Source organism: Hylaeus volcanicus, chromosome 4 (genome assembly GCF_026283585.1).
Source record: "Hylaeus volcanicus isolate JK05 chromosome 4, UHH_iyHylVolc1.0_haploid, whole genome shotgun sequence".
Classification (NCBI taxonomy): Eukaryota; Metazoa; Arthropoda; class Insecta; order Hymenoptera; family Colletidae; genus Hylaeus; species Hylaeus volcanicus.
The window spans coordinates 17,664,120-17,686,190 of NC_071979.1; the positions used below are offsets into that span (position 1 = coordinate 17,664,120).

The window sequence follows — 22,071 nt, forward strand, 5'->3', positions numbered from 1 at the left end:
GTGATATTATTTATTCATTTCTATTGTCACTTTATATATCGAGAATTGACGTGTTTAAAAGAGGTTTATTATACATTCAGGATTCAATAATTCTTACTCCGGGCACTCGAGACTGAAATACCGATGGATCATCCAAAGAAATTTCGATTATTGCCATGACAATTTGCCAAATTGAGTAATCTGTAAATAAAACCTTTCTGCAAGCCATATCTGCAAGAAAAGAGCAAAATTCCGCATCACCGCGCGATCTAGAATTCCCCTGACCAGACGCAGTCTCATTCACCGGTCTAATCTTAATCTTACTCTCGACTACTACTTGAATGACGTCTGCCCCATTCAATTCCAAATATATCCCCGTTTCATTTGTAGCATGTATTGGCGTCATTATCGCGTTCTCCGGTGACATTCTACAGCGGAATATCTAGCAAACAATTTCAACATTGTTTCCCATCTGCTCGCGCCTCCGTTAAATGGAGCAGGTTTCCGGGGTATTAGCACGGTATTCCGTGAGCAGACTCGTGGTCTGATACGTGTGCCCTCCATCATGACCGATTCACGTCACCGGAAAGGGAAACTCTCCGAGGACTCGGGCGGAATTGTACCTTACCGCGGCTTGCGCGAGTGCAACGCGAGAAACCGGCCGACTAAAGGAGTATGTTTCTTACCGAAAACGCTTTCAGGAACACGAGGCACTGAATAATGCCCTCCATCGTGTCCCCCGTCAGGCAGAACGTGCCAGTCAGATGGCGACCTTTCCGCCCGATCACGGAGCAAAGGTTGGCTTGAACGAAGGCATTCTGGGATCGCGTAGCGGCCGTCAGGGCTGGCTGGTGCGATCCTGCGCTCATCAAACGCTCCAACGAGTCCATCTTTCCTGTATCCAGGTAGTCCCCGGTCTCCTTTTTACCCAGGTCGACGGTGATCGATGAGAATTGCAAAAATCTGCTGGTGATCGCTCAACACTTGCTTCTCTTCTCTCCTATCTTTGACTCAAAGGGGTGGGACCCTTTATATCAACTGGTCGAAGCACAGCAACGATCGTACACGTCGACACGCTACTCCGTCGTCCTCCGAAGACGCTGGAGATAACAAAAGGGCACGTGAAATTCTACGGGACGTGTTTCCGTCGACCAGTCTCTGCGCATTTCAATGTTCACTCGATGACAAGTGCCACCAGACGCACGCCACGTGCGGACAGCGAGCGTGATTGACGCGATTGCTCGCGATTCAACGTTCCCACGCTGCACGGAAATCCCGAGTATCCTTCCTCGAGTTCGATTCCCAGGGACTCTTGCGGATCGTCGATACTCGATGCATTTTTACGTAACCTATCCCGCTGATAGCAAGTGGATCACCGAGGGTTGTGCTTCGGAACAGAGTTCAAGGAGGAAACTTCACTCGCGATTACTCGTCGACACGTGCGACCCAAGGAGTTCGCAGGATTCTCGCGTGTCCTCTGAAATTCAACGACACTCGCGACGGCAACGCGAGAATGCTTCCAAACTGCAGGAGGAACGAGCTTCGACTCGAATTCCGCTCGACCTCGCTCGAGCAAGCATTTTAACGGAGCCGGAAGTCTCGGGCTCTGGTGTCCAGGGACTCGGGTAGCTGCAAACTCTCATCGATCGCGATAGGGGCAGTAGGTGATCCTATCGGCGCGCTTACGTCGTCTGCCTATCGATCCAACGTGGGACGCGCTCCATCATGTCCAGTACATTTGTCAGGAGAGCGCCAATTCCGCTCGGTGCTTCGTCTCGCAGCCCTGGATCGACGCTATCCAAGATCACCTATGTCCTGCGTCGGTGTGACGAATGGTCGACGATCTACAAAGATCCTAGGATCGTGCACGCTAGAGCAAACATTGCGAACCTTCTGTCTCTACCCATCGAAGGATAGGTACTCTCTTCGCCAGCGATTCTCGAAGATAACAGTCTGGTAGGATGTCCGTTGAATCACCTGACGCAGACGTCGGAGACCATCCGAGCTTAGCGCGTGCAAAGAAAGATTTCCACAAACTCGAGGCAACAACAAACTTTCGAACGTCGAATATTATCTTATCGATAACAACAGCAGTTGGTCCTATCGGCGCGTTTGTATCCGTCTATCAATCCGACGTGAGACGCGTGTCATTGTGTCCGGTGCATTTGTCAGGCCAGCGCCAATTCCATTTGCTACTTCGTATCGAAGATCACGATTCGTAGTTATGAATGTCTGACCATCAACAAGAACTCTGTGATCGCGCTGGAGTCGCGCAAACCTCGCGAGTATTCCTCCTGTGTCCGTGAACGAGCAGACAAGTCTGATAGTCTCGGCGTTTTTCGAGGATAGAGCCTTTCGGTAGGTCGAGGGTGAATCGCCTAGCGCAGAAGTCGGGGATCATCCGAGCTTACAGCGGGCAACAGGCTGGACGGCTCTGCATTCTGTGGGAAATCGAGAACACGCGGTTCGAGGGCGGTGCTGTGGCGGTTTCCAGTGAGCGACGTGGCTCCGTCGTCTGCGGTGTAGCATAACGCCTGATCAAATCGCACATCTCGTAGCAGAGGAAGCAGATACCTATTATCAGGAACGTATCCATCGTATCGATTACAGTTTCCTTCGAGACGTGGGCGTGAATCGAATCCGATTGTGGAGAGATGGTAAACGTTGTTCTCTACTCCTCCTAGTCCCTTGCTGCACAGAGTTGCTGCTGCGATTCCTGAGCAGCTAGCTCCGACGAGATCCCGATACGAACGCTTGTCACCTGTCAGCACAGGAAACGTGGCAGCGCGTCAATTGTCTGGAACCGCAACGACGCGGGTCGACCTACCGCTGCCAGCTACAGCGACAGCAATTAGCCTGAGCGGGACCCTCGATGATCCCCGGTGTGTTGACGGTCTACGAGCACCAGCGACGCGCGTCCCGTCGAACCCAGGTCATTGCACGGACGTTGGAGCTAAACGACGCGGCACCACACCAACGGACGCCTGCCGGCCAGGTGACACTTGCGAGTTCAGACAGGACTAACTCGCGTAAACGCCCGAGAGGGAGCCACGTAGGGCCGGCTGGGCAAAACACAGACCATGTGAGCGAGATCGCCTCGAGGAGGGTTTCCTGGCGCCGTGGTATCGAGACACTTTGATAGTCAGAGGAGAGTTACTGGGTATCACTATTATCTAGAGTTAGGCGAAGGTGACAGGACCCTCTACAACGCGAGAGTTGCTCCACTTGCTCTTCTCAGGGTCTACTTTGTCGATGAACACCTTACTCTCAGGCACCACTGTTCTCACTAGCCAGTCGGTGCTAGACCGTCCTCTGTCCCTCTGCTACTTACTCCCCCAAAATGCCTCAGAGGAGGACTCTTTATCGCAATCTTCAGTAGATGATACACCTAAGTAATTCGATTCTCTGTAATTCAACCCACACCACCTCGATCTCTACGATACTACTAGGTCCTATAGACGCTCCTACAGGACCACGATCAGCCGAAACCAGATAACGGATCTCGATATCTCGGTAAGGGTACCGACTCCCGTGTACGCGCGTCGAAACTGGGTCAGCACACCACGCAGTTGTCGCGATGCGACGCGAGAAGCGTGCACAGTGGCGAGCAAAGCGAGCGAGAGAGGCGCGGTATATCGGCGGGCTCGCAACGGGCCAGCGTATGACTACCAGATACTCTCGGCGTGAGGGTGCGCCTTTACGAGGGTGGGCGGGTGGAAACGAGGGATGCTGAGCGACGGCGCGGCCCGCGGCGCCACCCCCGACCCCTCCGTGTTCGCAAAATCCACCGACCCCCTCTCTTCCTCTCTCTGCTCTTCCCTTCTCGCGGAGCACTCTGTCCCGTTCTACTTTCCAGCCCCGTTTCTACGCCCATCCTCGTCGACGCTGCTGTTCACCCCCTTTCTCCGTCTCGTTTACACTGACTCTAGGCACAGTGTACACCTAACGTACCGGCCTTATTCTTCTCCGTCCTCGCCGGCTCCTTTCCTTACTCATCTTCTCAGCCTGGTTCTCTTTGCGATTCTGCGGATGTCGGGCTCGCGGACGGATGCTGCTCGATCTTTTCTCGGGAGATGGTCGATTCGCTTGCCACGGGAGATCGAGTAGGACAAGTTGTTCGGGATGCTCGATTCGGACATTTTGCTAACTAGTGTGTTGGCGGAGGATCGAAAGTGTGATGAGGTTGTCTTCGTTGCGTTCCGACTTGTTTATTTTCCGGACTTATTCCTCTTCAGAACGTAACTCCCGAATTCGCAATTTGTTGCACGAAACCGTCGCCTTTCGCAGCGAGTGTCCGCCAATTTAATTTTAGACACTAACATTTAATGAGTGGAATCTCGAACGCTGATTCCACTTACTTCCGTTCATTCAAGTCACTCAGGTCACTCTAGACACCCTCACTTTGGTGTTCGAAAAATAGGGGAGAGGTGTCTCGGTAGACGTGAGAAGTTTGAAGGTTCAACAAACGACAGAAATTTCCTCCAGATGGGACCAACGCCTGGAGACCTTGTTCGAACCGTAGTTTAAGTGCATCCTTCGAAAATTCTGAGTTTACGGCACTTCGGTTATTGAGGTCTAAATGGTAATTAAAGATTTTAGAAACCATTGAACGCAAAAAGACTCGAAATACCTTAATCCTAAAAAACAACCTTTCCTCACCTGCATGCCATAAACGTACCAATATCCACGTTTATGATTGCTATCCTCGTGGGGTCTAATGGCGTGCAATCTCGGTAAATTTACATCGTTCGTAATATCTAGGTCCTCCGATGTATTTGATTTGGAAATTTCTGTAATTAGACTGACCCTGTGTTGGAATTCCATCAAAAAATTTGTTTCAATTGATTTTAAATCATTTTTCAGCATATATGCATAAACTGATGGATTGTTAGAATCAAATTTACAGAAACTATCTGGTTCATTAATTCGTAGATGTCGTGTATGCGTGATCTATTTGGTAACAGCAAAATTTCCTGTTAATTCTACCTCCCCTTTCACCCCTTCGCGCGTTACGTGGTTTAATTTTGCTTCGTCGTGTTTGAATCGTCGGGAATGACTGGGTTTCTTGTTTTTGTTACACCCCCGTTCGTTCTATCTCTCGTTCTCCCTTGCGTGGCTTTTATTCTGTCGATCGAACTCGTCGCGTACCACCCATTTGTCCATTGTGTTCCTTGCGTTTCGGTAATTATCTGGACTGTTCGTGAACTGCTTTCAAGGTGGTGAAGACAGCTGATGGGCCTTTTGTTGTGCTCGATAACTCGCACGAGAATAGAAAGTGCTTCAAAGGAACGTACTCGAAAGGTATTCCGGGTTACTTCATCAATGAGAAAACAAAAATGTTTCTTCCATTCTTCTCTTTATTGTATTCTTTACTCTATCTCATTTATTTATAGGGGCGTGGAGTCGCTTACACGACTGTAACACCTTTTGTACCAATCTTACGAAGAACTACTGCATTGAAATTTTCTTCTAGAAATTCTAAATATAATAGTATTGCTTTAATATGTTCGCATAGAAATTTTTTTACGTAGAATGGAGCTTCAAAGATTTTGTATTCAGTGCAAGAAATTATACACTGCCGCTCAAAAGTATGTATGTAAACACTTCCTTAATTGAAATAATTATCAAAATAAAGTTACTCTACTTTTTCATATCTCATCACAAATGTTTTCCAAATGTTGTTTCTAAATGATCCCATAGTTTTTCTACGAGACTTAACATCCCACTTAAAACTGTAGTATTATTATATGTTACCAAATACACATTCGAAACAGAATATGGTAACAAACAATTTTCTAGCAATAATTCACAGTGTAACTATTCAATGAACGAGGAAAGTGTCCACATACTTATGAACGGAGGTGTATATGCAATTAATCAAATAAAATATATAGAGATGAAATAAAATTCATGCAAAGAACTGATGCCCAATGTACCAGTTAGTCGAAATTTCCCCGCCAAACTGGCATCCCCCATTCAGCGATCAGGTCGTCGTAGTCAGCGTAACCCTCTTTCGCCCTTTGCAGCTAACTTTTCGACGTATCAATTTCAACGAGTGCCGCGCGATATTACATTACCACCGGCGCCATTACGAAATAGAAAGTCTCGAGTATCTTCCCCGCGAATTCCTCGCGTTATTTCCCGTTCCTTCGATCACCTCCTTCCACGCCCCTTCCACCCTTTGCGCCCTTTGTCCTCCACGGGCCAAGCATCATGGTTCCTAGGGATCCGTGTGCTTTTCACGCTCACGCTTTGCCAACCGACTACAGGAACGTACTACTTTTTCCCCCTTTTTCCTTTATTCGCGCTCTCCCATTTCGTGCTTCCCGTTTCTTAACCATTTTTCTTCCCCCGACCCCTTAACTGTTTGGCACGCCAACAGGAACGCGTCGGGTTATCTGTCAAAAATCGACGTGACTTTTCGCGACGCTTCGTGCTTATTTATTGAGGGTACAAAGCGTATTCGTATGACGATTAATTTTAACACATTGACGTCGTTACGGTTGATTTGCAGTCACTTAATTATGGGGACTAGTCCGACTGGAATTATTAGTTACCACGACTAACACCATAAATTCGGATCGCGGATTATCGATTTAGCGTTAGATTTAGACGCCAATAGCGTCGTTCCATTGATTTATAGTCTATTTACCATTTTCACTGCCACTAATGTGGAATTGGAATGTGTATAACGGTTCTCATCACAAGGACTTCAGCTGGTTTATATTTTCCCGTGTTTAAAAGAATTGATAATGCAACTTCAACTTAACCACTCCTCGAACGAGTCATACATTACCCAGAATATGTTTTTGGACGTGCATGTAGCGTAAACACAGCCTTGGGTATTCCACAGGGTATTAATTCGTTCGGCTGGCTGGACTTCAACCGCTAAAAATTTCATACGAGATGGATGTCGTAATATTTTCGTCCAAAACCGCGACTGTTACATTTTCTCTCGTTTCGTTGTAACCGCGAACGTTTCGGATTCCAGAGTGGAAAAATTTCTCTCATTTTCGATCGAGAGACCAATAGCGGTGAATTTCACCGCGAAAAAAAGACCGACTTCCCGCTTTCAGCTGCGCCCACGTTTGTTTTTGAAAGCCACGGGTGAAAAGTTTCCATTTCGATCCGGTTTCCGTCGATTATTTCACGGAAATGCGACTTCCAGCTGGAGCCCGAAATAAGCGAAAAATCGCGACGTCTAGTGTGGAACAAGCCACGAATAAACACGCGAAACGATAACTTGCAAATTTCATTAAAGGTCATCGGCAGCGCCGCGCGTAACCGTGCGAGGATACCGAGATTTTAGCAGTCGAAACTTGCAAACAAATGACTGAGAATTCTACGCTAATCACGGAATTTACTCGGGTCGTTGCGTTTGCTTAACCCCTTGACATGCAATGACGAGTTAGGTTCGTCTATTTATTTCAAGTGCCAGTGTAAACTTAGACGAATCTGACTCGTCAAAAGCTATTTCTCACAATGAGAAATATCGATTGAAACATCTGAGTTACGGAAAACAAAAGACAGTCACCTACTGATTCACGAAGGAACACGCGGTTGAACAGTCAGTCGAACGCAAACGACATAAAATAAATAGTATTCCACGCGGGTGAAACCGCGGGGTGCAGCTAGTAGTAAATATATTACAGTAATCATCTCCCTAAACAATCGATTAAATTGTCCCTTCGTTACAAATTCACCCTTAATTTGTGAACAGCAAAGTATGAAACTTCACTTAGACCTCAACGGCGACTTCAACGCTGGTTTCCCTAACGATACTATTGCTAATGGCGTTTATGCGTTTCCGTAAAATAGCCAGCCTAGCTGGTCGTGGCTCGCGTAAGCGTTACCAAACTGTCGAAACTCTCTCCGCAGAGGAATAAATTGGCACACGCGTTTCCACCACGAAAGGTAACGCTCGCCCGTTTGGCCGAGGCTTCGACCAGGGCTTTAAACAAGTTTCTGGACCGATTTTCTACGTAACTTTGGCCAGCAAGCGCGGCACAAAGCCGCGACGGTCATGAATATGGAGAAAGTGACAGTAGCTCTTAAGTGGTACACGGTTCAGAGGATTCTCGTCGTCGGCGTGCACGAATTTACGGGGCATTGTTAGGATGAGATTGCGACCACTGGGAGCAACGTGTAAGGTCGACGTTTGGATCAAGGTGGATCGTCGAAATAGTCCTGGAGGGTATTAATATTGAGTAGAACATCTGTGGAAGGGATGATGATTTTACCATAATCTTGGAGTCTGATAACCCTTGTATCATTTTAACCCTATCGGATCTGAATTATTTTTTTTTCTCGTACTAATTTAATTTAATTTTTAGGGTTAACTGGGACTAAAATCATGGAAGCCAAGGAAAAAATAAAAAAACAATTCTAATAGTGTAGTTTCCGAAAAAACTGGTCTTTATTCATTTGCACAAATAAGGACACTCGCCCTCAATTGTAGACACGAGTTCTGAAAGGGTTAAGAAATATAAAGGCATCGAGTGTTAAACAATAAGTGTTACAGATTCCAGGGAAACAAATTAATGTAGCCGTCACGTTTGCAGTATATTACAGTTATATTTCTAAAGAATGGTGCAGTTTCTACGCCCACTACTCTACGTTTATAGACATTATTTAAGCTCCTCGAAATTTGTTTGAGATCCTAGAGGAAGACGAAGCTTTCAAGGCTCCTAAAGAGGCGTAAAAGCCATGGGCGAAAGGTTTGAGTGGACAATAAATCTAAACTTCTTTCTCTAAGTGCTCTCTACGTTTATCCTCTTTAAAAGTCACTTGTTAAACCTAATTCCCCTTCCTAATGCAGTTAACTTATGGATTATCTTAATGTGTCTTATCTTCATCAGGAAAATGGCAGAGTCTTCCGGAACAGACTCTGACTGAGATCTTTAGAATTAAGGGACTGTACGATGCGTGCAACCATTATAAGAGCTTAGTGGCGCCCGTGAGTGGATACGTGTATACGTGTGCGAATAAGAGCCCTTAAGATGGCCACTGTGTAGGTAGAAGAGTGCAGTCGTTTGCAGTGCGTTGTTGAAGAGATACAATCCATTAGATTGAATGAGATAGTTCTATTTGTGAGAACCTTGAGTGAGTTTAAGATATATAGACAGTTCTATTGCAGGGTTTGAAGTGGAAGATTAAAGTAGTAGTCCATAATAACACTAAGAAGCATCAAATTATAGTCACCGTAATAAAAACAGCCATTATACAAAATTAATATGTAAAAAGCACAAAAATGAAACAAGTAAGAAAACATTCTTGTCTCGCTTTATTTCTATCAAAAAATATCTAACAAAACCTTATTTATAGTTCATCGAATTAAATTCGTTCTCAAGTACTCGCTCCAAAGTGAATTCTACTGTAGGAACCTTCTTTAGAAATTAGTCTGCGCAACCGATTACCGATAAACAGTCAGTTGATCGTCGCCCCCGCAACATCCGAGATTCACCCCCGCGGCTACGTTCACGAACCGTGGTTTTCACGAAGTTTCGCGCGAGTTTAATTGCGCTTTAATGAACTCGGTAGTCCGGAAGAAAAGTCTCTCGGCGAGTTTACGTCACCGCGCGCATTACATGCTGGAAGATTAAGCGACCCTCGCTTAAAAAGAATGTAACACGATGTACAATGGTCGCTGTATACTTGAGTCGTTCTTTTAATAGGACTAGGATTCTTTTTCTTGCAATTATGACGATTTAACGCGAAATTTGCACTTTGATTAGTTTGGGAAAGTGTTACGAAATAAATTTCTTTCGATATGGAATAAATTCTTAAAATAATACAATACAAGCTGCGCCCCGCGGTTTCACTCGCATGGAATGCTATTCTTATTCACGTAGGTGCACTAATTACTGTAATGCTTATGTAAGTATGTAGTTAGGTACTTCGTAACAGCTGAACGCATTTAACTGGGTGCAATACTTAATAAGTACCCTCGAGGTTCACCTTAGAATTTTCCATTCATTTTTAACATAAAAAACTTTATTGTGGTTTAAATATAAAAACTAGGTATATCGTGTCGCTGACTTTTTTTTTAGATCTATCGATAACCAATGCTTTCGTATTGCATTATTTTCACGTATATCCAGCCATTTGGTCAGCGTACGCCGATAAAGTAACCAAGCGACGCTTTACTTCCGACTTGATTTACAAATTTTGAGATTTCAAATTAAAAATGTATTTTTATCTGTATAACATATAGCCTATGTTACTCAGGGATAATGTAGCTTTCTATTACTGACAAAATTTGTTTAATTGGTTCAGTAGTTTCGAAAATTACCCCCTACATACAAACAAACAAACAAACAATCAAAGTTTACCTCATTATAATATTAGAATTCTCAGTTTGAACGTATTTCACAGGATAAAAACTCTGGTAAATCATTCTGACCTGTGATTCGTGTACGTTAAGTTTCCTTGACTTACCTGAAACAAACAAGAAAAATCAGGTTAGCGACAGGGAGTGACAATTTTGGATTGGGTTAGATGAGGATGAGACAACTTTCGAATGTGATGCATTCTACAATACGCACTCCTCGTAAAAAATAGTCGCGGGTTAAATTCGCTGGAACATCGCATAGTCACATGAGGGGATTCCGTCTTCGAATAACGGTAAGCTAGCGTAATTACAGGTAGGCTGCGAGCAGTGCTTCCTGGTAAGCCGATAATTGGTGCCTGTTCGACACAGATAAGGTCACCAGCCCATCGACCGATCCGTGGAACCTACGAATTTCCACTTAATTGCTTCGTATTTCCGACAATACGATTATTTGCAACTGTGTAATAATGATATATATCGGTGATGGATTCGTTCGCTCGTAATTTCACAAGATTCGCCACTACCATCGTGAAGCAGAAAAGCCAAACCTATTCCACCTACTTTTGTTGAATGTGCACATCCATACAGTTTCATACTTTATTCTTTTATAAAAATATAATTTCGTTTTAGCAACAAATTCTGGTACTACCAGATTATGGTATACTTTAGATAAAATAAAAAATAAAAAAGTTCTACAAGCTGTACAATATTTATACTTATAACACATTTTTTGTTGTAGAACACATCGAAGTTATACAACACATTTTTTCACTTGCTTATGAGTATTCTGCAACTCCCTAGGTATGAGAGCAACAAGGAGTATGATATATTCCCATCCACTCCGGTCATTAATGACGCGTGCCAGTCGCTGATAGCGAAGAACGTGTTTTAATCGAAGCTCGATAAACGATAACTGCTAAATAACACGATCAGGGATTGGCGAACTAGGAACGAGTCAATCGAGTGAAAAATTTTCACTGGCACGCTGGACGAGCTCCTTTGTGAAATACGTAAACGTTCTACTTCGAAGTTGCCCTAGATAAACCATGAAAACCACTTTTCAGTTTCGTGCTCGAAATTGCTCTATTTTTCAGTCAGAAATCGTGTTCTGCCTATATCTATTATAACTGGTAGCAAGAATATCCATCGTGAGGTTCTCCAATATGGATTTACCCATTTACTGCTCAGAATTTTTTACGAACAAATTATTTCTCGTAATATCTCGCAAATAAAACATACAATCTGGTCTTTGCATATTTATTAATATGAATATTCATTAAATCAATGTTAATTTAATTAAAATTAAGCGCTGAAGCGTGCAGCTGAAAGCATTTCGCTATTGATTTTAACAAAAACTGGTTCAGATAAATATTATGTACATTCACTACAGCGGTGGTTCAAAAACTTCACTTTTCATGAACTTCTCTTATTAAAAAAAGGAAATTTCACAAACTGAAGTTAATCCAATTAATCACGTTCATTTGAAAAATAGAAAAATCAACCTTGGAAATATGGGTCACCGAAATGTCACTGTCGATACATCGATGGATGCCCTTAATAATTTCCAAAGAAATTTGTACACAAAGCAACCAGTATGTCTAATGGGAATTTTAGCAGAAAAAGAAAACAAAAATGCCGCATCTCGGCCCGACTCGATCGAACGTATTAAAGAATAACCTCGTAAAATTCTTTTCAATTTTTACGCCAACATTTCCACGACGGAGTACGCACCTTATACAAGAAAGTGCATTTTCCAAAAGCACTGGGGAATAGTTCTCTTCAAAAATTGAAAGTAGAACGCTCTTGAAAGAGGTACAGCATTTGTGCTGCGCTCGACTCCGCGGGGACTGTCGCATTTTTAACCGTATCCACTCCTCTGGCGCCGCTATGGCGACACGCGTTAAATCCGCCACGACTTGGTTTAAGGTTTACCTGTGCCGATACTAATTTACTTAACGAAATAAATGAATAAAATTTGAAATGCAAGCACTATACTGTTCATAAACATTGGGTTGTCTGGAAAGTCCATGTCGATTTTTGGTAGGTGGTACAGGTCTGAATGTATCGGAATGGTTGAAAACAAATAACATGTATACTAAACATCCCTTAAAAGGTGGAAAGGTTGTGGAATAAACTGATACCTATGTAATTCAATAAATATATATAAAAAACACGTACTTTAGAAATATATAAAGGAAACAAAATAATTTGCTTAAATTCTTATTGAATTAAAAATTGTATTTCTAAGAAGTGGCGTTGAGAAAAGTGTCTCAGAATTGTCAATCTCTTGCAATAAACAAAATCCTCAGAGTGCAACGAGATAAAACGATTCGTAGATACGAATAGTAGTCTCTGTTTGGTCCGAGCAAAGAGTGCGCCAGAAGAACTCGATACGCAGCGTGCATTCGATAATCACAAAATCCGGAAAGGTTTCACCTCATTGGCGGGGCTTTCAATCAATACGGCCGAGCGAATTTAACAAACTCATTCGCCTGTTTAACCGGGAGAGTTCCAGCAGCCACTGCAGCCAATGCGGGCGGGGGTCCGTGGCAAAGATTTGCAGTGGTCTCGAGCGTGCTGGAGTGAACCGACTCTATCGAGCATACCCTCTAGTTCAACGTCTACAATAATTTGGTAGTCGACGTCGACTAATCCGGTCCACCTTCGCGTTCGGCTTTGAGCAAGGAAATTACGCCTCTGTTGCTGCGCGGCTATTGAAAAAGTCATCTCCTATGCGCATCCACTAATCTTCTCGTAAACCGATTATATCTGACTTTTGAGAATAAATATTCGACGGTATTGGAACGATTTTGACTTGTTGTGTGGACTTTCGAAAGTAGAAAACTGAAAGGAAATGAAATTAACTTTTGTTCTTTAAGAGGTTTCAAATATGACTATAAAATGAAGAATAGAAACGTGAAGCAAGTTTTGCTGTTGAACTATAATCCCTCAATTGTACAGTAGGACCGTGAATAAATTCAATAATTAAATAGAAATTGTGAAATACGTGTTATAAAGCGATTTCCTAGAGATTGTCTTTCGCTGCTGATTTATCATCTCTTGTACAATAGGACCATGGATAAATTCGACAATAAAGTAGTAATTGTAAAACACGCGTTATAAACAGATTGCCTACTATTGATATGCATTGATACCAGAATCAAACGAGACATCAAAAATATAGACCATGGATGTATGACTTCCGGAGACACGCAGAGTTATGCAGGGTTAACAGGTCGTACCATAACGCCGGTATTAGTTTTACGGTAGCTTCCACGCCCTCTCCTTTCTCAACTTCATTCATTCAAATACTCCATCGCGTAAGTTTATGAACTCTTTGAAGAGTGCAGGTTTCCATGGTTTTACAACCCTGTTACTCTCTTTCAGTGGCGTTCCGACTAACGCCTCGGGAACAGACTCAAACAGTCGCTCAATCAGACGTAAAGAGAATATTCTTTGAACGGCGCGTCGCTTCGCTCGAACAGGGTATAGATGAACTGCAACAGCGAGAGTTATTCCCCACGTCCTTTACCAAAAGGGAAAATTGGAATTTTGTGAACACAGCAGCCTTGGAAAAAATAATATCCTTTACAGGGTAGCGACTTTAAAGACGTTCCCTTTTGACAATTTTATCTCTCTAAAGTTTAGACAAAGTAGTTCCTCTTCTCTGTTTCTATCACTAGCTAAGAGCTTCCGTGGAAGTTCCTTAAGGAAACTACTCTGTACTACTAGCATATGTATAAGGATACTCACCTGTAGGATCGATTTAATCCTGACTCTGACATTCAGTGTATCGGATTACCACATCGATTGGACACAATTGGAATGACTCGTCTTTTGTTTTTACGTTCTTCGGATTGAACGAGTTCAACCGTTAGAATCGATTTCCTCTTCGTCTATGAAAGTTATCACGAAGTACAGATAGGTGAAACAATTATTGGAACTCGGTACAATAAAAATGGGTCCCGTAGTCCCGTTAATTCCCAGCTGTCTGGCGCGTTATAGCTAGTCAATCCATCGAAAACAGGAACGGGGTCAGTTCTGCTAACTAAAACGGTTTCATCGATAACCAGACCGGAGGCTGCCGTCGAAGGTGGGATATTTAACACGTACAAACGCCCCTACGCCATGCGCACATATACACGTGTGTAACGCTCTCGACCACTTCGTCGAGCACCGCACGAAACGTCGTCCCGTTCGACTATTGATATATTTCGACGTTTACGACTTGGAGTAACTTTGCCTAATATATGGCCGGACTTGGATTGTAAATTTCCTCACTTCCGAATATGTACCCCGTTCCAAGCTATCCAAGCATTCTCTATAACCCCCAGCGCCCCACTCTGTATTTACTCGTGCGACCCTAAACTGCTAGAACGTGCGAGCTAGAGGGATGGAGGGGGAGATGAGTAGATTTATCGAGCCGGGATAACATCCTCTTGGTATATAAAGAGACAGTCATTGCGGCAATAAAAACGCAATCAATTAATCTACGCAGCGATAACGATATGAATGCTAATGTCCACGTCACTGTCAACCGCTGACAAAATTTATGACGTATGTATTGCGTGTATGCCAGGTTTTTGGGATAAGTTGGCAGATTAATTATCATTATACTGCAAAAATGTCACACTAAATTTAATAAGTGCCAAAGCAATCCGTCCTAATGATCTGATGATATTTCCGCCTTAGAACATTGATTTCCATGTTGTCTAAAATAAGCTTCACCTATTTAACCCTCGAAACACGACAGTCATCCATTTATAATAAATGACATATGTAATTAATATTCCACAGTATTGATTTCGATTGCTGCGCCGATTAGTTCGACAGTGATTCTAAAATTGATCCTTAATAATTTCACCCCGTGAAAAGGGGTTGCAATTAAAAGTTTCACCCTCTAATTATTTTTTAAATTCCTGTGGCTCGTTATCGAGGTACATGAATAAAAAAGGAGGAGATATAACAAGATACTGTATTTAATTGAGTAGCCTCCAATCGACGTCGAGCTCAGCTCGCCAAGGGGAGCAAAGGAACTTCGAACGAGAACAGGAAAAAGGTAGTCTCGTCACGATCGAAATTTCCCAGGTAGTAGGAGTAGACTGCCAGCCCTCTGCCATCCCGTTGTCGATCGCGAGGGCCGACAAAGCGGTCCCGATCCCAATTATGATAGAACTCATTACAGAAATTATCTGGGAGCCAGAATGGGACAGAAAGATGGAGACGTTCGACAAAGTACTTCTGTCAAAGTTGCCTGGCACGGACACTGACTGTTATAATTCTAAAGACGTTCTCCTCCATGGAAGAAAGCACGGCCGGGCGTAATTTATGACGAAAGCCTCTCTAAGTAATTAACGCCAGGGCCAAACCGTTTACTTTCTCGCGCTAGAACGTTCAGTCATTATTTCAGTTGGTAATTCTATTCGGAGCTAACCCTTAGACAATCTGGAACTTCGGGCCGAGACAATGCTTGCGAGAAGAGAAAATACAATACGACACAAGTTGCGCCCCGTGTAAGAGCATGAATTTATGATTGTCTGGCGCTGGGTTCATAGAAATTCTGGCTGGGAGAAAGGTTTGGGGAAGATTGAATTTTGAAATTTTTTATGAATGTGCTTTGTTAGGGCTGGATATAATTTAGGAGGGAATTCATTCGAATATCATTTTATGTAATATTACGATTGCTATACAGGTTATAAAGATAATTTATTCCTATTGATGAAATGATGATGAATCCTATTTGAAATAGAAGGTGACATTTTGGCAAGTAGAATACTCTTATTCTTATAGCTTGAAGCATGAAATCATCATCTAAACGTTTACCATATATGAATCGACCATAGAAGGAAAGTAGAAAATCGGATATAATTAATTTTCAGTTTGCAATTCTAATGAAGAAGGAAAACTGACGTCGGAGCTATTTTCATTTGTAATCAGTTCAAATTGCAATTTTTATCCAGTTTTCTAGCCGCTGGAAACATAAGACTATGCTTACAGAATGGATGACCACAGCCTATCGGGTGTATGCGAGTTATCCTGATGAAGACAAGAACCCTTAAGTGCAGTGTCCTACTTTTTAGGGTGCGCTCGTGAGAGTGCATAAATAGGAAATTCAGTCAATAATCGACAATCTGTCACGAATGTCTTCGTCAGGAAATATACTTCACTTTGAGAAGTAAAATTTAGATAGTTTATTTTAAATAACTATTAATATTAATATTTTGTTTACTGATATGATATTTTACACATTTTAAGCAGTACTACAAACTTAATGAAGTACCTATTAAACCAGAAATTAACTTCAATCTACAGTAACTCAAAATGTACTTCACACGCACACACCCACGCGCGATCTATATTTCCACTACACTTTTGACTCGTATCATGTTCCAGATAATGCAGAATTCGTAAACATTTCGAAACATTTCCACTCGGAGCAAAATAACATTAACTTCTCGAAATAAGTGAATACCGCACAGCGAGCAATAAAAGTAATTACTAACAAAATACACCCAGCTTGTATAAGTTAATTAGTATGCCTGGAAATTAAATTTCGCCTCTGCTTTATCACATTCCAGCAGAGTTATTCTCCGATTGAATTTCTCGCTCATTTCAAAATTCTAATGCTGCGAGAACATAGAAATAAATAGTATTCATATTAAAAGAAATATTGTACTACGAATAATTATGATGCAAACAACATAAACAAGATAGAGTTTTAAAAAAAAAGAAAATGTGTCAGTCGCGTGGTTTAGGAAAGAGACTATAATATTTGAATAACGAATGATAAAATAGTAAAATAAAAGCATATACAGGGTGTTTCTATTCATCATTTATTACTTAAATAAAATACTACCCATCCACGAACGCAACGCGTCCTTCCTTATTCGCGGAATATAAATTATTTGCACAGAATCGTTGGAACAATCTCAAAAAACCGTTTGAAACGTTCGCCATCTTGCCATGCAAATCCTCTGGAAGCCTTCGTTGAATAGAAACATCGCGTCTTTTCATTTAAACTCGGTCCTACCTGGAAGAGGCGGTGAGATGAATTACGAGGAAAACTGGCGCCGACATTGGACGCTGTTTCGTTCAGCTGCAAAAAGTCCTGCGCATCCTCCCCCTTGTTTATCGTCTCGCGATGGCGTTAGAGAACATAAGAGGAGTCGTTCTTCTTAAAAAAAAATACGCCTTGATGTCCGATACAACCGTCCTGTATCATTACTCGACGCAAAAGAATACGTACGAGTATAATCTCGTCATCTTGGCGCAACTTCACAGGAGGATTAGAGAAAAGCTGTACTGTAGCACAAAAGGGCGACATTTTCCAAAGGCGCATTGTTGTACTGCATTTAAGCGAAGGATTAGGAAAGGACGTCATACGAAATAACACGATCACTTCATCCTGGAACACTAAATTGGTACGCTACACACTCAGTTATTTTGTCAATTACCTATTGTATATTGCTCAGACTATAGAATAGACAGCCAATCGAACTGCCTCGCCAATTCCTGACCAACGAACTATAGCTAGCATTAAGACATGGCGCTTCATTATTTATGCTCTTTGGTGATTCTCCAACAAGGAAAGTAAGTCATCTAATAGCAGGTCTGAACTTGTTTGAAACGGTTCTGTTACTCCTTAGCACTCGTCAAACCGACTAACGTCATTCGCTGGAAATGGAGACAACTGTGCAAGTTCGTTTCTTCGTAAGTTAAATCCGAACTGATTCTCTTCGGGCGACTCTCCGCCCTCGTTCCCACGGCGTTTTCCTTTTTTCACTGTTCCGTTTTACGCGCACGTGCACGTTCTTTCCCCACCAGCCGTCGGGTTACTTAGGGAGGAACCCTTTGAATTTTGAAAGCGCGAGATGTAGAGACGAAATCTCATTTCCCGCGCTCAAGAACCTCCACTCTCTCGCGGCCAACTCTGGCACAAGTTGAGAAATTTATTATGCACTTTCTTCTGCCAGTGCCACACACGCCCGTTCGTTATGCTGTCTCGCGTCTCTGAAATTTTTATTCAAACCTCGTGATTGTACGTCGAAAACCGAACCGCGTGTCTTAGTGTTCGCGTATACCTAATTCGATATTGGGCTGAAAAAGAAACTGGCGTAGAATGTATGTATTATAATATAGGGATGAAATTAACCTTTTGCACTCTTTAACTGTTACAGACGGTTGGTACTTTCCGTATTGAAAGTGTGACTAAGTATCGTGTAACAAGGTTTGTGAGAAAATAGCTTACAACGCTTTAAGTGGTCCATCCTGTGTCCATTCAATTATGCACTTGATTTCTTTGAATGATTTTATAGTAACTAAAATTGTTGAAGCATCAGAGATTAGAATGTCGTAAAATTAATTAGAAACTTATACTTGAATACCAATGTTAACTTAATGTTAACATGTTAAAAACTATAATGTTGAAGATGATTAACCTCAGTTTATCTCACCAAAAGTATATTTTTTATTTTCACTGTATCTTGTATAGATACAAGGTGTGCCATCAAGTATTGTACACAAATCTAAAACGACAAAGTATTATTCCAGTGATTTTTATTTATATTTTCATTTTTATTTCTTTTATTCCTTCATCCTCCATAATTAAACATGGTTGGAAGTACATGCATAGTTCGCCTGAGGGTATCCACGCGACACCGACGTTTCTCAAAATTCAACATCACGGAACGTACCACCGTGAAACTTCTAATATCCCCTGATATTAGCTTTCTCGGGGAACTTTACAGTTCGTTCCACTCGTATTCGGTAAGGGACGTGGGTGGATCTTTCCACGCGGAGTGGTCGACGAATGCGGCTTTCTTCGGCAGACGTCCTGACGCTGGGATACGGAGCTGGCTTTAATTGCCATCCTGTCGCGAGTGGTACAAGAAAAGGAGACGACGCGCTGATAAGAGGAGAAAAAGTGATAAAAGGACCGGGTAGATGTGGTATGGGACATTGCAAGCTTCGCGTGAATCGCCCGCGGATGTCAATACCCGTCGACCCATTCTCTAGCGCTTAGGTCAGCCGTGTCGGACCGATATGTCCGAGAATCCAGGACATCTACGACGAAATTAAAGGCGTAGCATATCTTTTTGTCGAATCCAGCGTAGAGAATCTCGAGTAGATAAAAATTTCTTCATTGGAAAAGACAAAATATCAATTAAAGCAGGTCCAGCAAGAAAATGGCGTGTAAGTTCGCTAATGGTGAACTCTGTGTGCAACAAACGTTATTTTGAAACGTGCAACGACCTCCGGCTCGAAGATTAAATCGCTCGTACAACCGTGGCGAAAATAACTGACCGAGACCGTGAATGGCCCAGAGAGGGAGCGGATTTCTATCCGCGTTAATAGATTTCTGATGGCCACACTATCGGGCCGATCTCTCTATTAACAGATCCGCTTATCGAAATCCGATGTCTAATTGTCGCTAGAGGCTTACGGATCGGAATTTATATTTAGATCCCCGATTAATCGAAGCATATTCAATATGCTGCAGCGCCAAAGACGCCTCGCGAGCTGCGCAAACTCTGCGAACTGTCAGGTGATAATATTTACTAAAATCTGTATACGTGTTCATCGATGACTACAAGTGAGCATTCGCGCAAAGTTTCTATGCAAAGTTTCTAAGCATCTATGCGATATACCACGTCTGCGGAGCTACAAAAGCACTCGAAACCACATAGAAGACGTCAGAGAACGCCCGATACAAGAGCAATGAGAGGTAATACGTGACATCCTCTTTTTATACGATTTCGCGACGCTATAAGTCGTCGAATCGCGCGAGCATTCCATATAACAGGTGGCAACGCGTTTATTTCTCCTGACGTTCCCTTTATGCATTCCTAGGTTGAAGCATTCTTCAGCGAATTCCCTTCTGGGATCGCGCGAATAAATCTAAGGGGGGCTCTGATTCGATGGGAATTCGACCGTTTAGGGAATCGTCGAGATTCCGTAGACGATTCTTCCGAGAAATAATTTCTTTTCAAGATATTGTTAACCCTAGGACACTTACCAGGGAACCCCAACTGGGACTTTCAGGAACAAAGTATATAGAAGACAACTTTAGAGTCCTAGTTCACGTGACTGGAGAAGACACTATGCCCAACACGCTTTTGTTCTTGGCTTAGAAATATTAACTATATCTATTTAAATCTACGTCTCTCGAGCGTAAACGATCTCTTGCACCATCGCTTAAACAATACAAGCAGTTTGGAAGTCACATCGCCCGCAGCTCGTAGCTCGTTCCCTGATCTTAAAGACACCCCATCACGTATAATCCTCGAAGTCACTCACGGTATCGAAGTTGGAGACCAACTCATTGATCGTAGTTCGAGTGAAATCCACGTTCTAGTGATCCAGGTGACCGCGTCTTCTGACCCCTTGCCGCGGCGGATCTCTTGATCGGCATCGTTAGCCTTCACACCTACTCAACTCCATCCACAGGGGGGCTGATAACAACTGGGCCCCCACTGTGCCCGCAAACCGCAACTTTCGAGTCAGCCAACTTCGTTCGTACGTGGCTCGAGGCAATAGGTACTTCCGGTGGACAACTAAGTTTCCCGGAATCAGTTAACTTCCATACCAACCGGTGATTGCATCGGTTCAACCTATTTCGAGGGGCTTCCTGGGGTATCCACCCACGGACAGCAAGTCCCTGGGTAACCATGGATGGCTGCGAAACGCGCGCCAGCTGCGACGACACGACCCAGCTGGGGGATGCGCTAAGTCGAACGAATGGGAATCAGGTTCCCCTAGCAATTCGTGAAAAAGGACTGTGAACTGGCCTGGATCAAGTTTCTTTCAGCTTCCCTATTCACCTTCCTTTTTGTTTCCAGGGGAAGCTCTCTCGGCTTAAGGACTCGTTCGTTTATGGAGATGTGTAATGCAATGGTTGCTTGTGTGGTGTTTCGACTTGTAATCGGGTCAGCAATGTGAAGATGGATACTGTTGTCTAATTTGAAAATTCTTCAATTCAGTGGACGTCAAAGGATACCACTGCGACGGGTAGGTCCCTGTGAGATTTCTGAAGAAATTATTTTATAGCATAGACGAGGATATCCTTTTCTAAATTGAGACTTCATTGATTCGGCGAAGGATAATGTTACAATGATATCCTCTATGATATTCGATATGAATCATTAATACAGAAATAGATATACTAGAGCACTCTTTTTTATGAATATTTTCAATTAACAAATATTTCAAGTGAAAATGGAGTTCTGTGAAGTTTTCTATTCCCTGTACACATGCATTAGGGAAAGCTGAGTGTACGCGAAGATTCCTTCGATGAAATACGTATATTACTATGAAAATTGGAAAAGGACTATTCCTTTACCCAGAGAATAATGTCGTTTGCTTGCGAAGTATTCGGTTTTCTCCATTTGCGTGGCAAACATTTTAGTATCTGCGTATAAATTGAACTCGCGTTTGAAATGCCGCGTAGTCGCATGTGTAACAGTTTTCTTCCGCGTAAAATAAATCTTCGCCAAGATAGGATTAACTCTACGCCGGGGGTTCGGGAAGTACTTCTCCTGAAAGTACTTTTAAATAGCTACCGTAATAGTTCCTTTATCCTAAAGTAAATCTTTCTCTGAGCAGGGATCAAGTTCTTCTCAGCTCTTCGTTTCCTTTTCGTTTTGCACGCGAGGCAGTTTATCCAGGTTGGAGATTTATAGGTAACGTAAACGTACACTCGATGTAGTGCGTAAATCATACTGAACGGGAAGGATATTATTCTGTAACGTAAATCGTTATATCGA

The 22,071-nt window shown here is 42.8% G+C and overlaps 2 protein-coding genes across 16 annotated transcripts in view; both read right to left on the reverse strand.

Annotated features, from left to right (window-relative positions):
• Positions 1-3,679, reverse strand: part of LOC128875095 (neurobeachin) — a 242,142-nt gene extending 238,463 nt beyond the window's left edge. For 7 of the 15 annotated variants that reach the window (XM_054120434.1, XM_054120431.1, XM_054120430.1 and 4 more), the window contains exon 1: positions 666-3,679. In XM_054120434.1, the coding sequence (XP_053976409.1) occupies positions 666-869 (204 nt within the window). In that variant the 5' untranslated portion in view covers positions 870-3,679. The remainder of the gene's footprint in view (positions 1-665) is intronic. The other 8 variants (XM_054120442.1, XM_054120440.1, XM_054120439.1 and 5 more) reach the window with 3 other exon arrangements.
• Positions 1-22,071, reverse strand: part of LOC128875101 (neurobeachin-like) — a 191,682-nt gene that overhangs the window by 24,259 nt on the left and 145,352 nt on the right. The window lies entirely within an intron of this gene.